At 44.0% G+C, this 25,433-nt stretch overlaps 1 protein-coding gene across 8 annotated transcripts in view; it reads right to left on the reverse strand.

Moving 5' to 3' along the window:
- The window catches only part of LOC147422000 (NAD(P)-binding Rossmann-fold superfamily protein), an 80,674-nt gene extending 55,750 nt beyond the window's left edge, over positions 1-24,924 (reverse strand). For all 8 annotated transcript variants that reach the window (XR_015186897.1, XR_015186896.1, XR_015186898.1 and 5 more), the window contains exon 1: positions 24,633-24,924. Coding sequence is in view for 4 of the 8 variants with exons in the window: in XM_086503839.1 (XP_086359965.1) it covers positions 24,633-24,909 (277 nt within the window). In the remaining 4 variants the exon portion in view is untranslated. The remainder of the gene's footprint in view (positions 1-24,632) is intronic.
- Between the last annotated feature and the right edge of the window lie 509 nt (positions 24,925-25,433).

Here is a 25,433-nt window from a genome sequence, read left to right on the forward strand (position 1 = left end):
TCAACATATCTCTAGCTTGTATAAAGTGCTCTGCTACTAGACCATCATGATCATATGCCCTCCTGTTCCTCATCATGTCAATGGCCAACTAATATACCATCATGATCATATGCCCTCCTCATCATGTCAATGGCCAAACTAACACCACACACACACACACACACACAAGACAAACACCACATGGGGTCCCAAATCCCCTCCAAGGGCCTCCCTCTCTATCGCTAGAAAGGTATTTGCTTTAGATTGCTAATACAGTGATCCTAAATGCTACGATGCTGATTGGATCTTTCCACTGATGCTTGGTTCTGCGAGGCTAAGGGCTAAAATGCAAAAACGCTAAAGAAACTGATGGGATCTGCAAGCAATGATGAGGCTATGGCTGATGTCAAGGGTGTTGACGACGACAATGAAGATGGACTGAAAGCTGAAAACGCTAGGGCTGATCTGGATCTGCGGTGTCAATCTACTACTATGGGTTGGAAATGCTAGGGTTAATGCTTGGTCTACTAGCAATGAAGGCTAATGGCTGAAAAATGCTATACTATTGGAAAAAATGTCAGGGCATGGTGCCGCTAGTGCTTGTACTCTAGGTACTCGAATTATCCTTGAGAAGTGACCCCTAGGATCACTTCCATGTGTTGGGTTAAAGGCCTAAATAACCCCTTTTTGTACATTTTTATACTTTGTCTACGCTCATATTGAATCTGAACACATTTTTTAAAGGTTACTTATAATAAAAGTGGGAAAACCCAAAACTCACTTATTGAGTTTTCCCCAAAAACGTGAACCCTCTCTCTTCTGCTAGCACTTCCTCTCTTGCTGGCCTTCGCCTCCCCTCTCTGCACACACACTGCACTTCCTCGTGTGCTCTTTCACTTGCACACACCGCCGCGCGCTCATCAACTGGTATCAGAGCCCGATTAGGGTTTGCCCCCAAACCTGCAAACGCTGAATTTCAACCAAGAAGGTCAGCTTTCACGCGAGATTTTGCAATTTCGTTGCCAAAGGACTCGTCCCCGGACACTAGAGATCTCCCGGCAACCAAAATTGACCTAAAACAGACTGAAATTAAGTCAAAAATAGGAAATTATAGGTTATGACAGCAAAATACAAGTTTTGCAAATGATGTATTAAGGTGTGGGAATACTTTTGCTAAGTCCCCGCTGCGCGAAAACACTAAAATTGCCGAAAAACAAGCCCTAAAACAGGTGTTTTAAGCAAATTTCAGATTTGCGTAGGTTTTTGCAAGTGTTTTTATGGTGCGATTACATTGGGGAAAGAGCAAGTTGATGCAATCTACGCACATTTGACAAATTGTGTCGATGTATGACCATTTGTGGCTCAATTTCATGCAATTTTGATGCTACAAATTGGGCCTTTTGCGCTTACATGCTTCTAAAGGCTGTGTATTAGCTTTATGTATGTCTTCTGAAGCTAAAAACAACTAAATTTGTTGTTTTCGAGCACAAATTCGCTTGCTCCTGAGACCATTTGGAGCTGTAGTGCACATCTCTATGAGGCTATACTCCGATTTTTGCGCATTTTGCCCAAAAATTCAGCGTATTATTCCTCTTATTTCGTGCAGCTATGGCCTCATCTTCTTCGGATGTGAAGAACCTCTTCGAGATTAGGAGGTTCGATGGAGCAGGTTTTGATCTTTGGAAAGACAGGATTCAGGGAATCCTATTTCTTAAGGATTGCGAAGGGGCACTTGAGCAGGTGAAGCCATAGAATATGACGGATGAAGCATGGGTTAGCATGAACAGGAACTTGGAAGGCCGTTACATACATTAAAATGGCCATGACTGATGAGACCGTCATTGATGTGAAAGGTCTCACGACTGCTTTTGATGTGTGGGAGAAGTTGAAGGGAATGTATGAAAATACAACGCCTGTCAACCAGGTGCACTTGATGCGAAAACTTGTTGGCATGCAACTAGATGTATCCAAGAGCGCGGCAGAGCACTTGTCATTATTCACAAGTACTTTGTCGCAGTTACAGGATTCTGGCTTGCCCCCTTTTGATGATAAGCTGAAAGCTATCTTCTTGCTTATGACCTTACCTGAGTCAAGGGAAACTTTGGTGGTTTCGTTGTCCTATAACCCCAATTTGACCTTTGATGGTGTTAGGGGTTCTATCTTGAATGAAGAAATCAGGAGGAAACCAAGTGGAGAGGGAGGCAGCTCTGCCAACATGGTTAGAGGCAAAACAGAAAAGAAGAATGCTTATGCACAAAGGAGTAAGAGTCAGAGTAAAGAAAGGGGAAATGCAAGCAAAGGCAAGGGTGATGTGACTTGCTATCAATGTGGCAGGAAAGGTCACAAGAAACCCGATTGAAGGTACTACAAAGCTGAGTTAGAAAAGAAAAAGAATGGTGGAGACAAAAAGAAAGAGAAGAAGGAAGTCAAGGCAGATGCACAGGATAGCTCAAAGGACAAAGAGAAAGCCAATGTGGCTTCTAGTGTCGTGATTGAGGAGCTGTCAGATGTAGAGGACATCTTGTGTGCCACTTTGTCAGATGATGATGCTTATGACTTTGATGCCTCTCTAAATGTTCATTCACAAGACATGCAGATCACCAAGAGTGATTTTATTGATGCTTTGTTGACTTTCAATGATGCATTGTCTCAGACTTGGATTGTTGATTCCGGTGCTTCATTTCATGCGACTCCTATCAAGGAGTGTTTCTCTACTTTTGATGCGGGCAAGCGTGGCCATGTATACCTTGGAAACAATCATGCATGTTCTATTGAGGGTATTGGCACTGTGCATCTCTCCATAGATGGCACAAATGAGCTCGTCTTGCATGATGTTCGATATGTGCCGGGAATCAAGAAGAGTCTGCTTTCTGTTGGTCAAATGGATATGCATGGTTACAGCATCTTGTTTGAGAGAGGGTCATGGAAAATGACTAAAGGCTCAAGGCTGATCGTAAAGGGCACAAAGAAAGGGACACTTTACTGCATGAATGGAAAGGCCGTGTTGGGCAAGTTTATTGCATTGGCTAAAATTAACTCTCACATGGAGTTGTGGCACAAGAGGCTTGGCCATATGAGTCAAAAGGGCCTTTCTAAGCTTTGTACTTTGAACAAGCTTGATGCTAAAGGCACAAAGCTTGACTTTTGTAATGAATGTCAATATGGCAAGCAAGTAAAGCGTTCTTATTACTCTGGTGTCTCTCGTAAATCTTGTGTGCTTGATCTTGTACATTCCAATGTATGTAGCATGCCTACTAAGTCTATGGGTGGTGCATGTTATTTTGTCTCCTTTGTTGATGACCATTCTAGGAAAATTAGGGTTTATTTGCTTAAGTCTAAGGATGAAGCCTTTGCTGCGTTTAAGAGATTTCATGCATTTGTGACCACCCAAACAGGTAGAAAGCTAAAATTCTTGCGTACAGACAATGGGGGGGAGTACACAAGTGCTGAATTTAACAAGTTTTGTGAAAATTTGGGCATTAAGAGGGAGCTTACTGTGCCATACAGCCCCTCTTCTAATGGTGTGGCTGAAAGATTCAATAGGACACTTTGTGAGAGGGTGAGATGCATGCTGTCCACAGCTAATCTCTCTCATGGATTTTGGGGAGAAGCTTTGAAAACTACAGTGCATATATGCAATCGATCCCCTCACATGTCTTTGAAAGGTGACATCCCTGAAGAGGTTTGGTCTAGCAAGCCTGCTTCATATGATCACTTAGGCATTTTTGGTTGCGAAGCTTTTGTGCATGTTAGACCTGAGTTGAAGAGTAAACTAGATGCGAAGTCCATTAAAGGCCTCTTCATGGGATATGGTGAAGAAGGCGATATGGGTTACAGGATTTGGTTACCTCAGCTCAAAAGGGTTGTACGCAGCCGGGATGTTGTTTTTAATGAGGCAAGGCTGCTTCAAAACAATTGTGCCTCAAAGCATGATTATAAAAGGGTGAAATTTCAGCATGACCAGCCACCTGTTAGGCCTATTTTTGACCCTCAGGATGCACCACAAATGGCTGAAAATGTAGATGATCCAATGGTGTTTGAGCCAGATGATGTTGGACAGCAAATTGAGGCTTCTGAAGGGCATTTGCAGCCAAGAAACAATGCTGAAAATGATGTACAGCAGCCCACTGTTGATGATTTTGTAGTACCACCTGATGTAAACCCATTGCCAGATAATGTGGATCATTGGGTGAGGCGGTCTACTCGTCAAAGACGGCCTATGAGTCGATATGACTCCTCTTTGCATTACATTATATTGACAGATGAGGGAGAGCCTCTTATGTATAAAGAGGCAAAGACATGTGAGCACAACGACAAGTGGGAGCTTGCTATGCAGGAAGAGATTAAAGCTTTGCATGCTAATCATACTTGGGATTTGGTTGAATTGCCCAAAGGAAGGAAGAAGCCAATGACATGCAAAGTGTGCCTTATGCTTCAGCTTGTGGTTCACTTATGTATGCTATGGTTGCTACTAGGCCTGACATAGCCCATGCAGTGGGAGTTGTGAGCCGGTTTATGGCTAATCCAAGCAGGTTGCATTGGGATGCAGTGAAGTCCATTATGAGGTACTTGAAAGGGACTAAAAACAAATGTCTCTCCTATGGTAAAGGACCAATGGAGTTGAAGGGATTTTGTGACTCTGACATGGCTGGTGATGTGGATACACGGAAATCCACAAGTGGCTATGTATTTACTCTTGCGGAAGGTGCTGTTTCATGGTGTTCTAGATTGCAAAAGATTGTTGCATTGTCTACGACAGAGGCTGAATATATTTCCGCCACTAAGGCTTCCAAAGAAGCTATTTGGTTAGCACACCTATGCAGTGAGTTTGGCTTGCCTGCCAAGGCACCTATGCTTGGTTATGATAGCCAGAGTGCTATATGTCTGGCAAAGAACGCCATGTTTCATGCACGCACAAAGCATATTGATGTGCTGTATCACTTCATACGAGAAGTGCTTGAGGATGGCCTTATTACATTGGTTAAGGTCCATACATCACAAAATCCAGCCGATGCTCTCACTAAGTGCTTACCCAAAGCACAACATCATCTATGCATAGAGATGGTGGGAGTCACGTAGCTTAAAGGCGCCATTTATGCCTTTAAGTGGGAGGTTGTTGGATTAAAGGCCTAAATAACCCCTTTTTGTACATTTTTATACTTTGTCCAGGTTCATATTGAACCTGGACACATTTTTTAAAGGTCACTTATAATAAAAGTGGGAAAACCAAAAACTCACTTATTGAGTTTTCCCCAAAAACGTGAGCCCTCTCTCTTCTGCTAGCGCTTCCTCTCCTGCTAGCCTTCGCCTCCCCTCTCTGCACACACACTGCACTTCCTCGCGTGCTCTTTCACTTGCACCCACCGCCGCGCGCTCATCACCATGTTGATGATACTATTGAAAAAAACGTCAGGGCATCTGGTGCTTGTACTGTAGCTACTCGACTTATCCTTGAGAAGTGACCCCTAGGATCACTTAAATATGGAATAAAGCTAGATCGGGCAATGCCAAGTACAAACCCACGACTTCTAATAATTGGGCTAAATGTCACTTATCAATAAGTTTAAAAACTCACCTATAAGAGGTATTTCACATGCGGTACTACCTAGGCCGGGCACTAATGCTATGCTATGGGCACACTCCCCAGTGCCTACACCTAGCAAACGCTCATTGTGTTGATGTGCAATTAGAGGGTATGCAACTACTTTAAAGTGCCTAGACACGCACGTCCTGCGTACAGGCTCACAAGGGTGCTGGAACACTTCCTACGTTGTCCTAAACCCTAGAAGTAGGAGTTAGCTTGCCCACATGGAAACACGATTAGATGTGCATGTGACATCCCCCCTTTTCAAGATAAGGTACATATACCGAGCTACATGGCTTCTGTGTAGTCTGCCACCAGCTCCAAGAAATCTCTAAAGAGCTCTTCATCGGCCCACTCTGCTACGTGGGGTCTGTGATACTTGAGCTTCAAAAAGGACTGCAATGCTTGCTTCTTTGAGCCGCACCCGAAAGCGATGCAAGAAAAACTGCTCTCGCTCCATGTCTTCTGCTTCGTCTACAATCTCGAGTTCGTCCTCTTCAAGAATCTCCTTCAAGGGATCTCCCTAAAACAACTTCAACCAAAAAGAACAAAAAATGGTGTGCATTGACCATGAGTTAGATATCCGCAATTTCATAGACACATCTTTTATCTTTTTCATGATTGGAGATCGACTATGCTTCCTAAAAGACTGTGGATGGAATGCAGATGGAAAATGTAACAGAGTGCCAAATTTTCCAAAGAGTGCCTGGCCAAAAGGTGATCTAAACTTGACTTTTCTACATAACACAATCGACTTTGGAAAACCACAAAGGCAATACCAATGCTTGATGGACAATCGTGCTAATACTTGTGCTATGACTTTGTCCTTCCAAGGAATGAGCATGCAAAACTATTTAACATGACAAACAATGGTGAAACATTGTGTACTCCGTGAAAGCAAACTTTCTACCTTTTCTAAAGTGATCTTCATGCTTCTTTGTTGAATCATGTGCATTGTGGAATATGGCTTTTCTATAAGAAGGTAACACACAAAGACGGTGATGAAAATACAAGAAACCGTCATGAATGAGACACTCGAAATATGCATACTTACTTTTCATGCTAGAAAAAGATACTTCTTGAATGGGTGCTATGGACCTCAACTTGAGAGCCAAGATCTTGTCAAAGTCGACGTGTGGAAGCGTAGATACCAAGGGGAAGGGGAGAGAGAGAGAGAGAGAGAGAGAGAGAGAGAGAGAGAGAGAGAGAGAGAGTCTCCTGAACCAACCAACCTTGGCTATGAATAATTGATATGAATACAATGGGGGCTGAGGGTTGCTTATATAGAAACCTCACTATGCCCTACCCAGACTTCAACAAATAAGTGAAATAAATACCTAAAAGCCAAACTAAATAATGGGATCACATTGGGCAGTTCACTTGAGATGCCAAAACTCGTAACACCCTCTCTACAGTTCATAGTGGACATCAATAGTGAGACCAAGTCGATGAAGAAGCTAACATGGATAAGATACACCTCGGATTTGCTAATCCTCAACTTTGTACCTTAGAAGAATGCCATCTTGAGCATCAGTCGCCTTTTAGAAAATTGAACTATAGGCCCACTACGTCCAAGAATCCCCATTCATGAACTATGAACACATCACGTCCAAAATACTTTCCACATAATGAACTTTGAAACACATTCTGTCCATAATCGGACCAACAACAATGGATTGGTGCACTCATCCATAGTGTTTAAGATACGTCTGATTGGTTCCTTGTCCAGATGCATGTGCCTTTGCCTTGAACTCCAACCTACGGGTTCAAACACCGATAACTTGAACTCCAACACAAGGGTCCAAATTAATTATAAAGAGCACTGTTTACCCCATCGGTGCATAGGCCGCAAACTGGATGTTGGACAATGCATCATCCATAGCTAATAGTTGGTGTTGGTTTGTCGGCTTCGCTTGAGGTTTCCATGGGAACCACCTCTTGTCTTTTCATTTGGGTCTCTCATGCCATGCATGTGAACCCCCCGTTGCCTTAAGCATTCAAAATGCAATTGTGGGCAGTCCTTGCTAGCGTCACCCACCCTCATAGCGCTGCCCAATCTACTACGCACCCCGAAGGACTGCAAGGGTGCAACGCCGTCGGTAGGGCGTTACACAACGTAGGTAGGAACTCAGAGTCGAGCATGTCTTAGGAACGCTGAGACTACGAGAGAAGTGCCCCTCTGCCTCGTAGATGAAGGCAATCACAAAGTAGCTGCACACCCGATGTAATGCGCTTTTGCAGTCGATGATTGATCCTGGCTCGGCGTCGTTGAAGCAGCTTGTTGCTAGTACCCTCCACTAGCAAAATTGCCGATGATCCCTTCTAGTATTTTGAAAACGCTCTTGCGCTCGCTACTATTGAAGACTAAGCTGTCAATATATCCACAGCATGTCAAAACGCAGCATCCAAGGCCAATAGGTGTCACATGACACATCCCAACCCTATGTGTCCGTGGACAAGCTATACCACAGCAGGGTTCAGTCAGTTCAGCCAAGTCTAGATTAGCAGTGATCTAGCACTTTGTGAGTCTATTCGTAGACCGTGCATGCCCAGTCACTTAGCATAGATGCATATCCTCCGGTTGTACACAACATGATCATCAGAATTCCCATCAGAATCCATTAGCATCAGTTAGGAGAATTTTCCAATGCATTTAGCCTATTTTCCTATTTATTGGTATTTTCACTTATTATTTTTAAGTGACTTTCCAACAAAAGTAGGTAAGGCAATTTTGCTAAGTTAATATATAAGCAAACCCAAGTTAGCACTTTCTGGCAGAAGAGGCAGCAGAAGCACCTTGCTCAACAGGCAACTTCTCAGCAAGACCAACTCCCGCGACTACTCTGGCGTTTTCTCCACAGAAGACCTAGCGTTTTTGCATCAGATCAGCCTTGGCGATTTGTGCATAGCAGATCATCCGCGGCGTCATCACGACACAGCAGATCAGCCTAGCGTTTTTGCATTTGCAGAACCCCGGCGACACAAGGACCAATTTCAGCCCCTGGCGTTTTTGGATTTCAGCAGCAAATTAAGACCTGCATCATTCACCTAAAGTGTAGCAGATTCAGCCCGTAAAGACCATCAGTTTTCAGCCCTAAGAAACCTCATTTTTCAGCCAAGAAAACGCAGCCAAAACAGTCATTTTCAGCCACCGAAACAGTCCCAAAATTCAGCGATTAGAAGATCTCAGATTTCAACCGTCGTCGTCGTCGTCGCCGTCATCGTCATCATCGTCGTCGTCATCGGCATAGACCAAGTTGCATAGTCCATTGCATACGCATTGTACACCTTTGTGCAATCAAAGAATAGACCACTCTCGCCGACGAGAGTGGGGCCTTCGGAAGAGGGTTTTACAACCCCTCGGTGTCGTATCTCTTCTCTCTCCTTCTCTCAGTCTCATTCACTTGCACGCACAATCCACTCACTTGTTCGTGATCATAGCACTCTCCACAAGACGGAAAGCTCTCTCTTTCCCTAAGAACTAAAAGGAACCTTGAGCAATAAAGATCACTAATCTTGAGAAAATACAACATTCATTCCGCTGCACCTAACATTGGTATCAGAGCTTTGGAAGTGTTCTGCATTACTCAAGGAAAGAACCACAAGAATTTTTTTGCTTGTTGCGTTCGCACGAACCCAAGTTTACTTGGGCGTGGCGATTCCTAATCGTGTTTTGTTGAAGAGTGACAAGAATACCAAGAAAGAAGGGCTTGTCCAGCCTCCCCTTGTGTCTCTTTTCACTCATTGAGAGTGGACCGTGCACTTAGCGGCCGGCCAATCGACGTGAGGTGAGAAAAAGCAACCTTGGTGTGAGCGCAAGGCCGCCAAGGGGTGCGCCCGCAGAAAAGGGTAGAACTCGGGTGAAGAGAAGATCCTTCTCAACGCGATTTGCAAGCGAAAGAACACCTCAAGAACCCAAGATTCTCACGAATCAAGGACCTCAAGAACCTCAAGAACCCAAGTTCCTCATGAACTTAAGAACCCAAGACCCCCAAGAACCCACAAGAACCCACGACTTCAGAATGATCATCACTCGAAGCGGAATGGATACTTCGCTTGGAGGTGATGAGCATGAGAGAGGCGAAGAAGAATTTTCCCCACCGGGAGGTTTTTCCGACCCTCCCCCTTTCCCATCTACGACAAAGATTGCACTAACTCCTATGGAGGCTTTGCAGCAATTTTTTCTGAAACAGAAGTTAAAACGAGAAGCAAGAAATGCAGAAAGAAAAGCAGAAAGAAGTGTGAACACGAAGAAAGAATGGCAGCCATAAAGCATGAGTACAAAGAAAGGAAAGCCGCCTTGTTGCAACTCTTTTCTCAAGTGCCAGCACCGATGCACGAAATTCGGGAAAAGGAGACACTCTCCGTTTCTTCTTCTCCAAAGCATGACCCACAGGATTTGCATGATTGTGTGAAGCATGATGATGATTTGATTGACAATGACTTGCATGATGATTTGAAGCACAATGATAAGCATGATGATTTGGATGCCAATGATTTGCATAATGATTTGGATGACAATGACAAGCATGATGATTTGCATGATCAAGATGTGATTTCTCACAAGCATGATGAGTTGCATGAAGAAGATGTGATCGTTCACAAGGATGATGTGTTAGTTGATGCTTTTTCTAGCGAAGCTAACCTCGTTGTAGATTCGATCAATCACGAAGGTCCGATCTTTGCTTTCGAGTCGAGGTCCAAAGAACCCCCACAAGACGATTCGATCATTCAAGAAGAAGCGATCTTGGCTCTCGAGCCTTGGTCCAAAGAGCCCTCACAGGAAGTATTATGTGTTCGCATGATTGATACGCACGCATTGTTCGAATGTTTCATTCGTGAAGGTTTCCTGTATTTTAGTCAGCATCGTTATGTGATCCCTTTTTCTAGGCATGACATATTGTATGTTGAGCACGTTTCTCTCATGGATGAGCACGAATGTATGCGGATTGTGCATGAAAAGCTGAAAAGTTTGTATGTAAGGAAGTCACATTCCATGTCGCTTCCTTGGCATGACACAGTTTCCGAAAGAGCACATGATAGTATGAGCACCAAGCATGGGCATTTCCATTGGGATCTGCCACAGTTGATTGATTTCGATCAAACAGAAAAGATTCGACCTCATTGTTTGCATGTGTTTGATAAACGGATTGTCACTCCGTCTCTATGTTCATCGACATTGCATACACAGTCTTTAGAGAAGACAAGATTTTTTTCCTTCACTTTACATGGAATGGGTATGTTCATGGTTTTGTGTTGGAGATTGTTTTAGGAATTTTCAGCCATGGAGATTCTTAAAGACGAAACAAGCAGGACTCTAGACAAAGTTGAAGCAAGGAAGGAGATTCAGAAGACTTTGTGTCGCTTTCGGCGCGGCCCAAAGAAGCAAGCGTTGCAGACCTTTATGAAGGGCAAGTACCGCTCAACCCACACAGCAGAGTGGGCCGGCGAAGAGTCCCTTCCCGGATTCCGGATGCTGTTGGCGATCTCCCTCGATGCCATACAGTTCGGTACCAGTACCTCACTTTGAAAAGGAGGGGATGTCACGTGACACATCCCAACCTTATGTGTCCGTGGACAAGCTATACCACAGCAGGGTTCGGTCAGTTCAGTCAAGTCTAGATTAGCAGTGATCTGGCATTTTTGTGAGTCTATTCGTAGACCGTGCATGCCCAGTCACTTAGCATAGATGCATATCCTCCGGTTGCACACAGCATGATCATCGGAATTCCCATCAGAATCCATTAGCATCAGTTAGGAGAATTTTCCAGTGCATTTAGCCTATTTTCCTCTTTATTGGTATTTTCACTTATTATTTTTAAGTGACTTTCCAACAAAAGTAGGTAGGGCAATTTTGCTAAGTTAATATATAAGCAAACCCAAGTTAGCACTTTCTGGCAGAAGAGGCAGCACGAGCAACAGGCAACTTCTCTGCAAGACCAACTCTCGCGACTACTCCGGCGTTTTCTCCACAGAAGACCTAGCATTTTTGCATTAGATCAGCCTTGGCGATTTGTGCACAGTAGATCAGCCCCGGCGTCATCACGACACAGCAGATCAGCCTAGCGTTTTTGCATTTGCAGAACCCCGGCGACACAAGGACCAATTTCAGCCCCTGGCGTTTTTGGATTTCAGCAGCAAATTAAGACCGGCAACATTCACCTAAAGTGTAGCAGATTCAGCCTGTAAAGACCATCAGTTTTCAGCCCTAAGAAACCTCATTTTTCAGCCAAGAAAACGCAGCCAAAACAGTCATTTTCAGCCACCGAAACAGTCTCGAAATTCACCAATTAGAAGATCTCAGATTTCAGCCATCGTCGTCGTCGTCGTCGTCGCCGTCATCGTCATCGTCGTCGTCGTCGTCGTCGTCGTCGTCGTCGGCATAGACCAAGTTGCATAGTCCATTGCATACGCATTGTACACCTTTGTGCAATCAAAGAATAGACCACTCTCGCCGACGAGAGTGGGGCCTTCGGAGGAGGGTTTTACAACCCCTCGGTGTCGTATCTCTTCTCTCTCCTTCTCTCAGTCTCATTCACTTGCACGCACAATCCACTCACTTGTTCGTGATCATAGCACTCTCCACAAGACAGAAAGCTCTCTCTTTCCCTAAGAACTAAAAGGAACCTTGAGCAATAAAGATCACTAATCTTGAGAAAATACAACATTCATTCCGTTGCACCTTACAATAGGGATAGAGTTTCAAAACAATGGCGCCACTTTTGCCCGCCTGCTTGACTTCAGAACGCCCGTGGCACTGGAAAACGTCAAAGACCTGAGAGTTTTAAAATGCGACTTCGCGAAGCTCCTCCACCTCTTCAACGCCAAAGACCTAAGCTTTTTAAAGTTCAGCTTCCCTTAGCGTTTGAAGATGCCTCATTGGCTTGCCTTCCACGCTTGCATGCCTTTCAAGATGTAAATAGGCAAAAAACGCTCCAGCATTTTTAAACGCTCCACACTGAGGCTTTACTATGAGCGTTTTTGAGCTCCACGCTCCTTGCCCTGTTTCTCGACCACTTAGAGCTCCTTCCTTCAACAAGTCCTCTTCAAGATGTTGCCTTACTTGCCCAAGGTCATGGAGCACTATGCTTTGATACCATGTCAAAGTCGACGATGCGGAAGCGTAGAGACCAAGGGGAGAAAGCACCACACAAACACACACACACACACACACAGTCTCTTGAACCAACCAACCTTGGCAATGAATAACTGATGTGTATAGAATGGGGGCTAAGGGTTACTTATATAGCAACCTCGGTAAATTGCCCTACCTAGACTTTGACAAATAAGTAAAATAAAACCTAAAAGACAAACTAAATAATGAAATCACATTGGGCAGGTCACTTGAGATGCCAAAACTCTAATAGATTTGTCCTTCATAACTAAACGCGTTTGCAAGTGGGTTGTCTTTCCTAGGAACATTATCAACCAAACCACCAAATTCTCAACAGACTTGGGACCATCTAGCTTGTGAATGGTTTCTCCAAAATGCACTAGGCATGGGCTGGAGCCACTTGAGAGCTTAAAGATCCTTACTGACTACTAAATCTCTCCCATACAAGAAATGATTCTCGTGCTTCTGAGAATGAATGACAGAGACAGGTTCCTTGTTATGCAAGGTCTGATTCTTTCATGAACTATTTGATTGTGTATTGAGAGATGCTACTGGACTTTGTGTTTTATCCCCTTTCAAAACATGAAAGTGAGAGATTAATGACAAAGAAAGAATATTTTGCTCACAGGGAATGACCACGGGAGAGGCTCCACACACAGAGAGAGAGAGAGAGAGAGAGAGAGAGAGAGAGAGAGAGAGTGTTTTTTGGTCCAATTAACTTGTGGATTAAGCTCACGAAACCACTTCATGCCAACAATCATATCACACCCTGAGAGAGGAGACACAACAAACTTACGACGAAAACCTACATCTTGAACCGAGACTTGTACTTTAGGACATTCCTGCATAATGGAGTACATGCCAGCAGCAAATCCAGAGACCCTAATGAGATCCACTAGATTAGCTTCCTAGTAGACCTAGTCGATAGCAGAGTGGCAAGCCAACATACGTAAACCCAAACAAACCCAATGCGAAGAACACAAAGAACCAAAGAAGTCAAGAACATGGGGAAAGATAAGAGCAAATAAGAAACCGATGAAATCAAACTAAGGACGTTGTATCTATGTAACAAGCTTGGGCACCCCAAGTCTAGAATCTGTCGTGACACGAGAGGGAGATTCATTGTAAATAATTCACAACTTTAAATCACAGTTCAATTCGAGACGACATGGCCCGGCATAGTTCCGTGCCTAGAGGTATTGGCCCCAAAACCTAGCGCCCCTTTCGCTATTTCTTTATTTTATTAAATCTTGAGCAAAGTACAACTCCCGTCGGGAATCTCCGCTCTCAGACTCCGCGTCTAGATGCTCTGAAGAGTGACGCCCTTAAGCCCTTTTTATTCATACAAGGGATGCCAAAAGCAGAGCCCCGAAAGCTTAAACTCATAAGCAATTGGTTCCCAAACGCAACTAGCTCCAAAAGCTGCCATAAAAAGCACCAGCGTAAATAGCGGAATTCCGTACAATCTGCCACATCAACAGTCTATTAGCGCAATATGCGGAGGTCCGTACAGTCAGATTGTCTGTACTCCCACGTCAGCATATGTCCGTATTGTTTCTAAATTCCGCCACATCAGTAGCTATCCGTACTGCCACGTCAACACATGTCCATATTGTTTCTACCACGTCACCACGTGTCCGTACTGTTTCTGCCCGGGGGTGGTCATGCCACATCATCACTTTGTGACATACCCCCCTCTTAAAAGAATTGTAATCGCCCTCGATTACGCCTGCAAAACAGACAGAGGCCATAAACCATTTCAACAGACACTGACTCTAGGTACCGACGCACTAGACACAACACATCTAGCACTTGTACAAAGACGACAGTCACATCACTGCACATGACATCACAACACATGACATCAAAGGAATCACACGACACATCAATCACAGAAAAATTCATTCCAAATCTCAGACCATGACAGCCAGCAACGTATTTAGTAACCGCATCTAGATCCGCATCGGACCTTACTAATGTCGGATTAACTAATCCCATAGATTGCAATCATGTCTATAGAGATTTTCAACTCAAGCACTGTCGTGTGCCAGTAATCATTCGCCTCAAGCACTGTTATGTGCGAGAAATCATTTTCGGGGATCCCAAGTCGAAGTACTTCTCTCATAAAGTCAATTCGGCAGAATATTATCAGCCCATCAATATCCCTGAAACCCAAAGGGAAATCAGTGACTTTATTCAATCTAGATAATCTGTGACAAAGAAGTGGAGTAACTCCTCTCTTGTGCAGTCCCGCCTGCACCAGATTCAACCCACTGATCTATGGGAACTTTTGGAATATCCATTGCTAGACCAAAAGCGTCAAGGTAAAGTTCCAAATCCCTACTAGGTCCTCCTCCATTCATTTCGCATTCAATGCCGGATGGTTCTTATCAAAGATCCACCGTTCACTTTACCTTTCTCTTTCCTATCTTGGAAAGTCATTATCTGTTCTTGAACAAGTATCTTCTCGCTCTTTTTCAATTCAGATTCATCAAGGAGGTATCACCGCTCCAAAATCATCATTATCATCTCATTCATAATTGTGTTATGTGCTCACAAATAACAGATTCTTCCATTCAACATCGGTTTCAATTAAAAAAATTCAAGATCTTTTTTTTTCCAAAAAGTCTTATTCCATAAATTCATACAACAAAATAATGCTAGTTCATCCATAAGGTTCTATCTAAAATCTCTTCTGGAACAGTATCTCCTCGTCCCGTTGTACTTTCATTCTCTCAGTCATCCTGATTCTTGTGCCTTGTTGGGGCACTATGCAGTGATATGTCCTTGTTCTCCACATTCAAAACACTTTCTTGCTTTGAAATATTCATCTTTTTGGTCTTCAATCAGTCAAGTTCGTATATCTGTTTATCGTCTGTTTCTGTTTTGATGGTCGAAGGTTCATATGGTGGGTAAGTCAAGTTACCCAAATGCATAGCGGATCCCCGCTTAGCATGTCCCATCAATTGTTGAATGGACTCTGACTTCTTCTCAAGACAATAGTCTCGAATTTCTTTGGGGAGTCTACAACAAAACCTCTCAGTCTATTCCTTAAAATTGATCTTTTTGAAAGAAGAGATCGGAAAAGTATCCAAAAATCTCTGACAATAAGTATCCTTTCCAATAACTGGTTCATCTTCTAGTCAACAATTTTGTCCAGCTCTTTCTACGAATAAAGCTTCCGCTTTTTTTGCACTCGTCTATGCTTTTAGCTTTCCTTCCATCCTTAGAGAAAAATCAATGGCCTCATGCCATCTCGAGTGAATCTCACCAATCAAATAATTCTCCAAGTGTTTCGCAATTCTCCGGATCAATCTTTTCACACACGTGTCAACCTGCAGCTAACGCTTGTACTTCGCTCTAGCAAACTTCTCCGTCGAAAAAATTTGCCCAAATCTCCAATCTTTTCTTCAATTCCCGCGTCGGATTTCAACTTTTCTTTGTCTTCCCGCTACGAAGTGTTATCTCTGTCAGGTTCTCCACGAGAACCCATGTGTAATCTGGGATTCTTTATGGCTTATGCCATGTAAGACAAAGCGATGAAGACGAGAGGGCGCCCGATGCGCGATGAAATAAGCGTGGGAGTGGCTAATAAGTCCGGGGTCGGGACACGAAGATTCTTCAAAAACAACTTGCAAAATTGTGCCCAAGTGCCCTATCTGCTCTTTGATAGGACTGGTATGCTTTGAGAAAAACACACGCCTGATGCTCTCATACCACTGTAACAGGCTTGGGCACCCCAAGTCTAGAGTCTCTCGTGACACGAGAGAGAGAGAGAGAGAGATTCGCTGAAATAATTCACAACTTTAAATCACAGTTCAATTCGAGACGACATGGCCCGGCGCAGTTCCGTGCCTGGAGGTATTGGGGCGCCCCTTTCAGTATTTCTTTATTTTATTAAATCTCTGAGCAAAGTACAACTCCTGTCGGGAACCTCCACTCTCAAACTCTGCATCCAGATGCTCTGAAGAGTGGGGCCCTTGGGTCCTTTTTATTCATACAAGGGATGCCAAAAGCAGAGCCCAAAAGCTTAAACTCAAAAGCAACTGGCTCCCAAAAGCAACTAGCTCTAAAAGCTGCCATAAAAAGCACCAGCGTAAAAAGCGGAATTCCGTACAATCTGCCACGTCAGCAGCATGTCAGCACAGTATGCGGAGGTCCGTACGGTCAGCTTGTTCGTACTACCACATCAGCACATGTCCATACTGTTTCTGCCATGTCAGCACATGTCCGTACGGTTTCTGCCATGTCAGCACCTGTCTGTATTGTTTTTGCCCGGGGGTGGTCATGCCACATCATCACTTCGTGACAATCTACCTCACCTATTGGCGTTAGCAGTAGCTTGTCCATGTGGCTCAAGTGCAATGCGCACGTGACTTGTCTTGCAAGGTCTATATAAGAGACCCCTAGGCACTCCATTCAATCATCAATCAATACCCTATGGGCAGCCAGCCCATCAGCACCCTAGATCCTCTAGCATTTTTCACCATCCTCTTGAGCAATTCAGCCATGGCATTTTCCTTCAGCATACTCGGCCCACCAGCGTTTTCAGCCTACAGTAGCAGATTAGCATCACCAGCAAAGTTCAGCCCTGGCTTTCCAAAAGTTGCAGATCTCAGCCATGGCACCAGCGTTTTCAGATTCAACCCTCAAATCAGCTAGCATTTTCCAGTTTTCAGCCCATCATTCTCATCCTCATCAGCACCCTCGACATCGGCATTACCAGATCTATCAACATCCCACCATCTAGATCCATTAAATCAGCCTTAGGGCAATCTAAAGCAAACACCTCTCTAACAATAGAGAGGGGGGCCCTTGGAGGGGGTTTGGGACCCCATCTGGTGTTAGTCTTCTTTCTCTCTCCATCACTCACAGAAACTTCCCTCACAATAGGTCTATTGCACATCTCTCTCATAAGTAAAATGAACCTTGTGTATGTATTGAGCACTCATCCTAAGCTCTCACCATCAATCACTTCCGCTGCACCTACAAACATCCTGCCCTTGACCAAATTATCGGTGCACCTAGCTTACCCTTCCGTTCTTTTTTTTGTGCCCTCGGACCTATTGGTTGCTGCTCTGGCCAGTCCACTAGCACCATCGTTCTAAATCTTCGAAACTCTTTGATGAGCTACCAGCATGTTCCCTTGGTTCTTCGGAACTCTCTGATGGACTATCAACCAGTTCTTTCTTTGGACATTTCTAGAAGATATGTCCCTATTCACCACATCCCTATGGATCTCTTCTACTGCTTCTAGCCCTTCTTCTTTTCCTTAAAAGACTCCTTTCCCGTTGACTTGAACTATGGCTTCTCCATCAGTTAGGTCAAAGCGCCTGAATGCATACCTAAGCCTTCCTTGGCACATGCAATAAGCCTCTGAATAGTGTGAGATCTTTACTTCACGCATTACCACTCTAGCAACTCAAGGGAGAAGATTGTCTCCTCTTTTGACAATTCAAACGGTGAGAACAGGAGAAAGAAGACCTAAGAGTTTAAGGATGGGGGTCAAACGGTACACTTTGATACTTTTTTAGGCTTCAAGGATGCCTACCGAGCTCTTATGTTCATACAGCAGTTTGACATCACCCATTCTAGTGGAGGTTTCTCTCAAGCGTCAAAGGTACGAAAGGCCGCATCTTTTCTGAAAGGAAATGCACAGACATGGTGGTGACCCTGTTGTTGCACAAGAAGCTCCCACGAAATGGGTGAAGTTCAAAAGACTTCACTTTGGCATGATTAATGGAAGAGTGAGAAGAGGACATCATCACAACAATAAGTAACCAAAGTGTCTTCTTTAGTCATCCTCAAATGATGCCAAGCCATGATGACGTCCTCTTCATACTCATCCGTTAACCATGCCGAAGTGAAGATTCTTTTGAACTTTACCCACTTCTTGGGTGCTTCCTTAATAGAGTCATGTTGCATACTGCATTCATTACCCTCCGCCTGTATGCAAATTCGTGTATCACCTCGCCTTCACTAACACCTACCCCTTTGCATGGCCACACAGGGCTTTGAGCAACTGCTCCCACCAAACACCTTATGACTTTGGCTAATAGCTTTGTAGGTAGGGGGGGGGGGGGGGGGGGGGGGGGGGGAGAGAGAGAGAGAGAGAGAGAGAGAGAGAGAGAGAGTGTGTTAGGTGCAACGGAATGAATGTTGTATTTTCTCAAGATTAGTGATCTTTATTGCTCAAGGTTCCTTTTAGTTCTTTAGGGAAAGAGAGAGCTTTCCGTCTTATGGAGAGTGCTATGATCACGAACACAGTGAGTGGATATTGTGCGTGCAAGTGAATGAGACTGAGAGAAGGAGAGAGAAGAGATACGACACCGAGAGATTGTAAAACCCTCCTCCGAAGGCCCCACTCTCGTCGGCAAGAGTGGTCTACTTTGATTGCACAAAGGTGTACAATGCGAATGCAATGGACTGATGCAATGGGACTATGCCGATGACGACGACGGTGGTGACAACAACGACTTGATGGCTGAAATCTGGGATCTTCTAATCGCTGAATTCGGGGACTGTTTGGTGGCTGAAAATGACTGTTTGGCTGCGTTTTTATGGCTGAAAATGGGGGAGCATCTGCAACCAACTTGGGGGCTGATCTGCTACTGTGCATAGGCTGAAAACTGCGTGGATCTGCTGTCGATGAAGGCTGAAAGCAAAAACGCTGACCTGCTGCAAAAACGCTAGCAAAATGTTGATGTTTTGTTGTCCATCTTGGCTGAGTATCTGCTACCAAAACGCTGTCATGGCTGAGGTTCTGATGGTTGGGAAACGATCCAGATCTGATGCTATGTGGCTGGAATTTACTAACGCTAGGCTGTACCTTTTCTTGCCAAAAACGCTGGTGCTGCAAAGGCACAAAAACGCTAAGGCTTGAGGTGATTCTGGCGCGGGAAAACACCAAGGGTGGCTGATCTGCAAGGGACTAACGCCAGAAGGGGGAAGACTTCAAGCGATGCTGATGCTCTGTGAAAACGCCAAGGAAGTGGGAGGTATGGCGATGGGGGGTCATGAGGGGGGTACTGCTGAGAAGTTGCCTGTTGAGCGGGAAGCTCCTGCTGCCTCTTCTGCCAAAAAGTGCTAACTTGGGTTTGCTTATATATTAACTTAGCAAAATTGCCCTACCTACTTTTGTTGGAAAGTCACTTAAAAATAATAAGTGAAAATCCCAATAAATAGGAAAATAGGCTAAATGCACTGGAAAATTCCCCTAACTGATGCTAATGGATTCTAATGGGAATTCCGATGATCATGCTGTGTGCAACAGGAGGATATGAATCTATGCTAAGTGACTGGGCATGCACGGTCTACGAATAGACTCACAAAAGTGCCATATCACTGCTAATCTAAACTTGACTTGATTGACGGGAACCCTGCTATGGTGTAGGTTGTCCACGGACACATAGGGTTGGGATGTGTCACGTGAGAGAGAGAGAGAGAGAGAGAGAGAGAGAGAGAGAGAGAGAGGTGCAACTCAACACCCATCATCTATGGATGGACTACTAGTCTACCAAGCAGATAAGTCGCCACACACAACATTTGAGTAAAAAGTGGGATCTAGCAAGATTCCAGTGCAAATTGATTTTTCAAAAACGAGTACCCCATAAATACAATACGGTATTTGGGTAAACATTGCAAATCCATTAGTTTCCAACCCCCCCGGACTAAAGAACACGGGGTCTTAAATGACCCCTCAGGCAGTCATTTTTTCAATGATCATCTGATCCACAATCATGGTAATTCCCCATTTGTGGTTTAGGCATTTGTTTCATCATGGGTGGCCTAGGTCTCTTGATTTGCAATGAAATACATGGGTGATTATTTTGAAGGTGCCTGCTAAACTGGTTTTGGTATGGCAATTTGTGGTTGAGTATACCATTCTTCCTCTACTACCACAATTGATGAACTAGCTTCATTATAGGACATAATTAGTACTATGGTCCGTTCTTCCACTTGTCCTGCAGAATACATACACTTGATTGGTACTGGATTTTTTTTCTGATAGTAGTGGTTGTTGGTCTAGCATGGGCTGTGCTTTCTCCATAGCACTTGTTAGTCTCATGGCTTGTCCGTTTTTCCTCAATAACACACCATTTAGATGGCCTCGTTGGTCCCATGGACCTTAGCACGGCCCTCTCATTGGCATCCTTTTGCTCATCATGTCATGGACACTCATTTATCCTATGAGATACGATGTGCCATTGGTCAGATGCGCACATCAACGCATCAGCTAGAGATTGAGACCGGCAGATTTAGGAGAGTACCAGCAGAGGCCATGATATGACAGTTGTGTCATATGGAGCCAGAGACAGAGTTACATCACATTTGTCATTGTCCGGTATACTATGAGATACAAGGCTGCTTTCATTGTCTATTCAGAGAGGGCTTTGGACCATTGGCTAGAGTCATGAGATATCACAATCAAAGATGCCTCGGGTTGTTTTTGCTAGAGCTGCGCAGACACACGGAGAGTCGCTTGAGGGGATCAGGCAATGGGAGAGATTCACAGAGGGAGATTACTGACTTCTTTAGAGCAAGGACTCAGCAGCCAGATGAGAATGCTCCACTACAGATTTCAGAGCCCACTTATACCAAAGGTATATTAGTTGACAGAGCCATTGAGCTCGGGAGAGCTAGACACCCACGTCTACGAGGCGGCCACGACATCAACGGAAGCTCCATCAGAGGATCGGGACTATTCTAGCACAACATGGCAGACGCCCAGTACACCTACAGAGGTCGACATTGACGAAGCTCTTCAGCGACCAATGCAGTACTTTCTCGGACAATGCCCGATGTCGGGCATTGTTGAGCACTGATGATGATGATTTTAGTCTTTCACTTCACTTTACTTCACTTTCTTTTTATTTTTGTACCCAGACATTGGATTAGATCCACCAAGATTGTATCTATTTGGCCTCATAGATCATTTTGGCCTTTTGAAAACGTTTAATATAACATTTCATCTCTCTCTCTCTCTCTCTCTCTCTCTCTCTCTCTCTCTCTCTCTCTCTCTCTCTCTCTCTCTCTCTCTTTGACTATTTGACCCTAAACCTCTTTAAGCTTTATGAGGGCAGGCCCATAATTTTATCACTTGTTTGACTGTATGGCGGCCGGCCACATCACCAACTTGAGACATTGATACTGCACAACCTTGCCAATCAAGGTGTTCAATCCCTCCATGCACAAGTAAAAAGAGAAGATGTCTCTAGATTTGTATGTAATTCAAATGCCTTGGTAAACAATAGCCAAGTAAACATAACCCAATCAATATTAACAATCTTTACCTCAAAAACTTAACAAGTCATCAACATATGCCTGACCCACCACTTCTTTGCCTGTTGTCGAGTCAATCCAACCATTGCGCCTTGTTGAGCTAGACGAGTAAGTAGCGTAAGCGTGGGATGAATGACCAAAGCGAACAGCAAAGGGCCTAGCAGTTATCCTTTTCTCAAAGAGCGTCTAATCGAAAGGGTTGGCAACTCCACCATTCATAAAAACAAAAGACGCAGCCACTGCTAAAGGTAAACATCGCTAGGGGATTTAACATAGACCAACGAACACAATCAAAAGCCTTTTCAAGATCCAACTATATTATTACCACCTCATACTTGGCTGCGTGTGCATAATCTATCCCTAATTGGACATTGATGACATTGTGCAAGATATTTCAAACCTTGAAGCATTTAGATTGGCTGCGTGTGCATAATCTATCCCTAATTGGACATTGATGACATTGTGCAAGATATTTCAAACCTTGAAACATCCAGATTGAGTAGGATGTATCAAATTGGAGAATGGCTTGTCTAGCCTATTTGCAAGAACTTTTGGGGATATCTTAGAAATGTAACCCATCAAAGAGATTGGCCACCAATGTCTCAAAGCTAAGGGAGAAGGCAATTTGGGCAAGAGCCTAATCACTCCCAGCATCCAAGAATTAGGCATTTTGCCAAAATGCCAAATCTACTAGCAAAGGATTGTCAAAGGTTATGTAACTAATCAACGTATCTTTGAAACAATCAAGTAGTGGCGCCATTGCAACCTGGACTCTTATCATTCGGAAGATGATGAAGTACAAGTCCACTTCTGGTTCAATTATGTCTAACTCTAGATCATCAGCTACATTTATAAAAGAACTGGTCTTCCAATAATCCCAATATGTACAAGTCCAACTTCTGGTTCAGTTATGTCTAACTCTAGATCATCAGCTACATTTATAAGAGAACTGGTCTTCCAATAATCCCAATATGTTATCACATGCTTGATGACTTTGTCATTCGGAAGATGATGAAGTACAACTCCAACTTCTGGTTCACTGTTCAGTTATGGCTACATCTAGAGCATCAGCTATATAAAGAGAACTGGTCTTTCACTAATCCCAAAATGCTAGAACATGCTTGGTGAACATCAGGTGCTAACACGTAAGAAGAACCCACTAACTCTCTATCACAAACAGAAGACGTGGCATGCCACATAAGTGTCCCAACTTATGGGCACCTGCCGACAAGGCCCGGGGGACACTAGAACAAATTAAAATGGCCAGCAGCTGGCTGTACTGAACCCCACAAATCGCGCTGAAGTGCTGACGTGGCTGGCCATACGGATTGCCGCAAAACACGCTGGCTGTGCTGATGTGGTAGGCCGTACGGAATTCCGCAGAAGGCGTTGGCTGAATTGGCGCTTGCTTTTTGGAGCCAATTGCTTTTGAGTTTGGCAGTTTTTCATGTATTGCTTTTCCCATGGCCAAGGGCCTCTTAATAAGTCCCCTGGGCTCTTTCTGGCTCACAAGTGCTAATGAGCCAGTGAGTAGAGGAGACCCGCGGGCAACTGTACTTTGCTGAAGCATTAATACAAAAAGAAATACCGAACGGGGCGCCAGTCTTTGGGGCCAATCTCTCTGGGCATAGAACTATGTCGGGCCATGTCGACTCAATTGAACTGTGAATTAAGTGTGAAGTGTATAGCACCAGATTCTCGACTTGGGGTGCCCAAGTCTGTTACACTCTCCATAGAACTGCAAATATAAATCAAGAGGTTCAGTAACCATCTTGCCCAATTTGCAAATCTAGCAATTATCATCTTTCATTGCCTTGCTTGCTCATAACCAGTCTCTTAAAACTCTGTCACAGTTGCACTCTGTCACTCACAAATGTAGTGATTGTAGAGCTTTAAATTAAGTATGCAACAAAAATAGTCCATGTTTTCTTTTGGAAGCATGGCGAATGCCATATTACGTTGCACATTTGACAAAAAAACAATCCCAAGCCGTCATTCATTGCTTGTTTACATTAAGCCGGAAAATATGATCCAACTACAGCATACAATTTTGAAACAGCTTATGTTCATGAAAGCTCTTATTAATGTGTGGTGTTAGCTTTGCAAGCAAGGCTATATAACCATTCACAGGTGATGCATGATTTCTGAAACAAGAGATAAACTGGTCAGAGAGAACAAGTTGCCTCTCTGCAGTCTTTTAAAAATTGGCAGCAAAAGAGATTGTCATGCATCACAATTCTCCTGCCTGATCTGCTCCAAAGTACCACAATATTGACTTGATTGAAAGAGAAAACTGCAATCATCAGGATGCACCCATGAGCAGGACACAAAAAGAGTCCCCAAAATGGAAATTTTGGACTATTTATACAATAAAATTACTTTGGTCTGCAAAAGAACAAATATTGAAGTCGCCCATAATAAATCCTTCTCATACCCATGAAAGAAAATTGTTGCCATAGGGAGCAACGACCTCTCACGGAACTTGGGAGAATATACAACAAGCAACCAAAGCAAAGAGTCGTCATAATCTCTCTCTCTCTCTCTCTCTCTCTCTCTCTCTCTCTCTCTCTCTCTCTCTCTCTCTCTCTCTCTGTGGATTGTTCCTACGACATTAAAAGTTCTTTTCTTCTGCTTCTCTCGGGCACGTGCCTGACAGAAAACAGCAATGGGTACCTTCAATATAATCAAGGAGCTGGTCGCCTAAAGAGAATTTGTCCTGGCGGTTGTTGGAGGCAGTGATCGCAGAAAGCCGCTTTCGATGAGATGACTGCAGGTAGGGGCCAGCTAAGAAGCTGACGGAAATGTCTGCTGGTGTTCTAATGATGGTCTGTGCAGAGCAGCGTATGAAGAGTTCCATGGACGTCAGCGAAATCCTGTAGCGCAAGTGAGTCTGCAAGTCTGCAATCGTTAGTAGATCATGCCATCCAAATTCCACCTGGCAGAAGACCATAGGCTACTAATAATAAGACACGTTTCACACGTGGCTCCACTTTTGAAGTGGCACTCTGTTGGTTTTAGGCCTCGTTGAGACTGTTGAAGATCTTGGCAAGGCGAAGCTGGTCTAACGTGTGCAAGTAGAGTGAATTTGACAGAATTTCGCAGAATGTTTAGATCTCCTGCCACTTGGATGGAAGGTCACGAGATCAACGCATTTCGTTCTTTAAGCTGAAAAGTGAGTGGGCATGTCCCTCGTCCGTGTGTAGAGGTCGCCCGTGAAATTTTTATGAATTTATCTTCCTCCAACTCACTGCAACTTGTGCAAGTCCACGCAATCTGAATCCCCCTTAGAACCGTTTCCTCGACGTCTTTGTCAATTAAAAGTTGCAGTTTTCAATAAAATGTTGCAACAACACAAATAAAGCACACCCAAACACTATCTTGCTTTAAAGTTATAGGTGGGCGGTGCAAGGTCACACACGTTTAAATAGAAAAAGTCTCATGACATGTTGGACCAATGAGAGAATAGTATTCTCC

This window comes from Adiantum capillus-veneris, chromosome 27, assembly GCF_014529385.1.
Source record: "Adiantum capillus-veneris isolate H3 chromosome 27, ASM1452938v2, whole genome shotgun sequence".
Taxonomy (NCBI): Eukaryota; Viridiplantae; Streptophyta; class Polypodiopsida; order Polypodiales; family Pteridaceae; genus Adiantum; species Adiantum capillus-veneris.